The sequence below is a fragment of the Sinocyclocheilus grahami genome, unplaced genomic scaffold (genome assembly GCF_001515645.1).
Source record: "Sinocyclocheilus grahami isolate Dianchi unplaced genomic scaffold, SAMN03320097.WGS_v1.1 scaffold3.1, whole genome shotgun sequence".
NCBI lineage: Eukaryota > Metazoa > Chordata > Actinopteri > Cypriniformes > Cyprinidae > Sinocyclocheilus > Sinocyclocheilus grahami.
This window is the reverse complement of record NW_015505182.1, coordinates 4,052,781-4,058,832: the sequence shown is the minus strand read 5'-3', so window position 1 is coordinate 4,058,832 and position 6,052 is coordinate 4,052,781. Positions and strand designations below refer to the sequence as shown.

At 35.8% G+C, this 6,052-nt stretch overlaps 1 protein-coding gene across 1 annotated transcript in view; it reads right to left on the bottom strand.

Annotated features, from left to right (window-relative positions):
- Positions 1-3,443: 3,443 nt before the first annotated feature.
- Positions 3,444-6,052, bottom strand: part of LOC107581498 (X-linked retinitis pigmentosa GTPase regulator-like) — a 30,317-nt gene continuing 27,708 nt past the window's right edge. Inside the window, exons 11-12 of the mRNA XM_016267079.1 lie at positions 3,832-3,836; positions 3,444-3,452 (exon numbers count right to left, since the gene is read on the bottom strand). Coding sequence (XP_016122565.1) covers positions 3,444-3,452; positions 3,832-3,836 — 14 coding nt within the window. The remainder of the gene's footprint in view (positions 3,453-3,831; positions 3,837-6,052) is intronic.

The following is a 6,052-nucleotide window of genomic DNA, read 5'->3' as shown; positions in this document are numbered from 1 at the left end:
TATGACTCTCTCTCCTCTCCACCTGTAGCTGGTGTGTGGTGAGTTCACTGGCGCCGTTGTACTGGCTGCTGTCGCATTATCCAGGTGGATGATGCACACTGGTGGTGGCTGAGGAGAGATCCCCTCATATGATTGTAAAGTGCTTTGGGTGTACAGCAATGCACAATAAAGCGCTATATATCCCTCATTCATTCATTCATTCATTCATTTATTCAACACTCAGTCCTGCTGGAGGGGTCAGCATAATTGGGCAAGTCATGGTCCTGGGCATGGACCGTACGTAGGCAGATGTACATTTACTGCTTTGTATGCAACGACAAGTGTTTTAAACTTGATCCTGACAGTGCGAGGTAGACAGTGAAGGAAGCAGTAAGCAGTGTTATGCCAGATGAAACTGCAGATTTTTTATCAGTGCCTAAAGCGCCCTCTATTGGTGTTTGTTATAAATTACAGCTTGATTCTGCATACATTGTAATCTACAAAAATGGAGTCCCACATGTGATTTGCACCACTAGACCTGGGCTGAATAGAAAAAAATGCACTGAAATACAACTTGATTTTACTTGATATTTGATATTAACTCTATTAACTCTATCTTTCTTCGTTCCATCCGACCACTCATTTCATGAGTATTTCCTTAGCAATTATTGCCTCTTCCGTTTGCTGCTATCTGTTCGCCCTTAGAAAAGTCTGTTCACCTACTAGAAACCATCAAATCACTGAAATACATCAGACTATCCACCTTTTTCTCAAGTAAGAGCAGGAACTGACATTTTAAAATTGAATATAATGTAATGTTTAAGCATCTCTTCTTGTATAACAGACATTTCTTGGATGAAGGACCATCACCTTCAACTCAACCTTGCCAAGACAGAACTGCTTGTGGTTCCAGCAAACCCATCGTTTCATCACAATTTCACAATTCAGTTAGGCACATCGCCCATAACTCCCTTAAAAACAGAAACCTTGGAGTTATGATTGATGATCAGCTGACTTTCTCAGACCACATTGCTAAAACTGCCTGGTCCTGCAGATTTGCTTTATTCAACATCAAGAAGATCAGGCCCTTTCTTTCGGAACATGCTTCACAACTCCTTGTTCAAGCTCTTGTTCTGTCCAGTTTGGACTATTGCAATGTTCTCTTGGCAGGTCTTCCAGCCAGTTCTATCAAACCTCTACAATTAATCCAGAACGCGGCTGCAAGATTCATTTTTAATGAGCCAAAACTAATGCATGCCACACCTCTGTTCATCAATTTGCACTGGCTACCAATAGCTGCTCGCAACCACCTCTCTTCCATCTTTATTTGACCCTTTAACTCTAGCACTCTATAACTCTTCTATTCTTTAAAAAAAAAACTTGCTCCTTTTAGACTTAAGCACTCTATTCATTTATGCTTGTTTTCTTTAAAAACAGAAAACTAACACTACTGTAGCTTCTCTGTTCTTTTTGTATTCTATCTATTTGATTTATTTTTATTTATTATATTAAAAAAAGCAAAAAAAGGCCTCTAAACCTAGCTTGCTATATTCTTTTTCTATTCTGTTTGTTTTTTTATTATTATATAATAATAAAAAAAACTTTGCGTGTACTTGCGTGTCATTGCTCTTTTGTTGATTTTGATTGCTTCCATTGCCCTCATTTGTAAGTCGCTTTGGATAAAAGCGTCTGCCAAATGACTAAATGTAAACGTAATGTGAATGAATGTGCAAGACTTCCGGTGCACAAAAGCACTCTCATCCTGCTTGATGTTACAAATGCCTATTTGTTACAACAGACTATATGTATTTAAAAAATGTTACAATAATCTTTATCATCGTAATTAAAAATACACTGGCTTGTAGTGCAAATAGTTTTACTGTTTATGGCACTTTGTTATTCCTCACCTATACCGGCTAATGAATCAGAAGCTTCGCACAAAATAGCCTACTACCACGTTGAAAAGTAAGGTGGATAAAAATGTGTAGTGTCGTAAATAAGCCATTATTTTTTAGGCCTACCTGACACAAAATTTCTGTTGTCAAACAGCGATGTTTTGTAGCAAAAAAATAAAAATAAAAAATCTACAAAATTAATGTCATGCAGCCAAATGACAGCCTTATCATATTATCAAATATATAAAATTGATATATGACAGCACGGATACATCATCTACTTTCAAACAGGTGTGATTTTTGACCTTTCCAAGATGGCTTGTGAAAATCCCATAACTTGAGAAAAGTTAGATTGTATTTTATCTAAAACTGTAAATCCCAGTTCTGTTAACTACCCATTCAATTATATGTGGAACTGATTTGTTAGATTAAAAAATGCAATAATATTCATATCAGAACATTACTTTCTATTAGCAGTATTTCCAGAATAGGGCTGTGCCTTTACAGCTTGTTCCTCAGATACAAAAAAACATCTGTATGGTTTTGATTATCATGTCTGTCAGGCTGAAATCATGTGTTTTAAACTATATTAGTTTAAACTTCTGATATATGGTTTCCGAATCACGTGCACTGAAAGCAGCTGGCACACGGCAGGACTAAACTGAGTTCTCTTTCATGTCTTATTGCGCATAAACTGTCAAATACACACAAATTTATGTTAAAAACACACACGAGTTACAAAAGCAGTTGGTTATGTCTGTGAAGGTAAACAGCTGGGGAAAAAATTGTGTGTTTATACTAAATCTGTGTGGCAGCAGTGTAATATACAGTAAATAAATAAATAAATCCACTGATCTCTTGTCTCCTCTGAGGCTGGGACTCTAAATAATGTTCTGTACTCGTCTGTGCAGCCAAAGACAGAACAGTTAGCATGCTTTGCTCGAACTTTCGCTGTGGCGTGAACTGGTATACCATTGTCGCTTGCAAAAACACAATGGCAGCACGGTGGGTGGAAATGTGCAGATTAAGGGGCTGTAATACTTTCTACATCAAAGGGGGAGTGAAATCTGAACGGCTCTTTTTTTCTTTTACTGGATTGTTGTTCTTTTTCACATTTTATTGCACCTGGGACCTGAGCACTTAAACATTAATTACATTTTTTTTTATTTTTTTTTTAGATTTTCATGATATGTCACCCTTCAATTTTGATTTTTATATATTTTAATAACCTTATTGATATTACAGAAGACATACTCCTGGTTCTGCTCTTCTAGATAATGCTGTTCAAATCGTGTGCTTGCTTGGAAAAGGTCATATCCACAAGTCTAAAGTTACAACTGCTAATCCAAATTTTATTGTATTTTTCTCTGAATTAAAACGTGGCTTATTCCCTGTGTAAATAAAAAGATCATTGAGTCTTCTGTTAGAGATACAATTTGCCTATTAGGTGTGTTTTTTCCCTTGAGTCAAAACAAAAATAAAACATATATATATATTTTTTGTATAAGCCTACTTATGTTGACATGTTTTTGTTAATAATCTAAATCCCTCACAACAAATGAATTATTCTTACTCATTGTTAATTCCAATTGTCACTGTATTTTAACAATCTGTATTTCAATTTCAGATGTTACTTGCAAAATGTAAAAAAAAAAAAAGACCTTTCCAAGATGTTTCCAAGATGTTGCTGTTGACGTGCGTACCCAGGATGTCAAATATTTTTTATTTCTCTCTGATTTGATTTAATCTTCTTTGTTTAATGGCTGGTTACAAACTTAATTTGATTCCTAATTTTAAGTTAGTCATAATTATCTAAAACAAACTAAAATAAAAGAACTCTGGTTTGAATTATTTACACTTGTAGGAATTTTAGCATTATAATGTGGGACTAAATGGGCTCAACGCCGCTGGTGATCAGGTAGACTACATAAACACGCTGCTGACAATAAATATGGAGCTCACTGCGCCCTCTAGAGTAGACGACCGGTTAGACGACCGCTATTCGCCGCGGCGATCAAGCTGTGAATCTGCGGCTGCGGCTGGTGGTTGATGCGTCCACTGTAATCCTCAAATTATCTATTAATGTGTTATTGACAGTTTCCTTTCCATTCCAGTCCAGGCCTCACAGTAAACTGTTCCATCTCTATCAGTCTCTGTGTGTTTTTGCATTGACCGATTGAAGCATTGATATGGCCTTTTCTAATAGTACAGTTTAGCAACATGACCTGGGCCAGCTCATTCAGATAAAGCCCAGCAATGTTTCAGACCTGCTGTGTGATTCATGTATAATTCAGTTGTTTATTTCACTGAATTAGTGAGAATGGCCTGTAAAGGCTCTCTTGGCCTTCTCTTAACACACTGTCATCTGTCAAATTATCATCAAGGTTGCCTGCACCCTATTATTGTAAAATAGCAAGGCTGTTGTCAAGGTTTGGGATAGGAAATACTCACTCAATGTTTGGCACCTACTACCTGTCCTGTGAGACCTAGCCTCTGCGTTTTAAATGAATGAGATGGACCGATCGCCCACTGAGGCCTTACAAAAGCTGTCCTCGGGTAAGCTAGAACTATGCTTTTGAGCTCTCACTGGGTTGAGTGCAATTCTCTGAACTGTGGCATGGTCTATTGTGACATGGAGGGTGAATATAATTAGAATCCAACATTTATAGGACATTTGCAGCCAATCCAGTAACCCCCTAATATCATTTTTAATAATGAAAAAATAACCAAATGCAATATTATGTTATTTCTTTCAACTATAATTTAAAAAAAACTATAGAACAATTTTTATTTTATTTTATTTCCCAAGGCAATATATGGGACACTGGACCACAAAACCAGTCTTAAGTAGCATGGGTATATTTGTGGCAATAGGCAAAAAACATTGTATGGGTCAAAATGATCTTTTTTTTATGCCAAAAATCATTAGGATATTAAGTAAAGATCATGTTCCATGAATATATTTTGTACTTTTTGGACTTCATTTGGACAACTTTAAAGGTGATTTTCTCAATATTTAGATTTTCAAATAGTTGTATCTCAACTAAATATTGTCCTATTCTAACAAACCATACATCAATGGAAAACTTAATTATTCAGCTTTCAGCAAATCTCAATTTCACAAAATTGATCCTTATACATTGTATGGGTCAAAATGATCTTTTTTTTTTATGCCAAAAATCATTAGGATATTAAGTAAAGATCATGTTCCATGAATATATTTTGTACTTTTTGGACTTCATTTGGACAACTTTAAAGGTGATTTTCTCAATATTTAGATTTTCAAATAGTTGTATCTCAACTAAATATTGTCCTATTCTAACAAACCATACATCAATGGAAAACTTAATTATTCAGCTTTCAGCAAATCTCAATTTCACAAAATTGATCCTTATGACTGGTGTTGTGGTCCTGGTAGAGCTGTAGTCAAGTCCAGCTTTGTCGAGTCCAAGACAAGTCCAAGACCAGGACTAGTCGAGACCGAGTCAAGACAAGTCAAGTCCAAGTCCAAAAGTTTCGAGTCCAAGTGAGAGAAAAAAAAGGATCCTCTTCAAGACCACATACTTAACTATTGATAATGTATGTGATGCGAGAGACAGCATATCTCCTATTCTAAGAAAATCATTTTACATTATTATTAGTAATGATCAAAAAGCATGTGCAAAGTAACAACTCTGTAGGACAGGGGTCTCCAAACTAGATCCTGGAGGGCCAATGCCCTGCAGAGTTTAGCTCCAATTGGCCTTAACACACCTATCCTATTATAGCAGACATATCCACTGATTTGCATTGATTTTGCCTTTCTAATAGTCCTGCATGATATGAGGAAATTCTGCTAAGTGTGATAACAGTGGAGTTTTTTTATTTAAAATGTTTTTTAGCAATGATGATTACTTATGATAAATAAATGAATAATTAACTGTGCATATTAGGGCCAACAAATAAAACGAAATATTTTTTGTTTGTTTTTTTGTTTTTACAGCGGTGAGCATTACAACCAATAACATACGAATCCATTGAGTTTATTAATGCAATGGCCAATCAAAGGCGTTCAGATAAGTCATCGCTGAAACACCAGAGTTTTGTTGAGTGCTGAATTCTGCACTCTGGCATTTCATAGCACGTTTCGGTGCCCATTGCTAAATAACATGTTCATACTGCAATGACAATGAAAATAC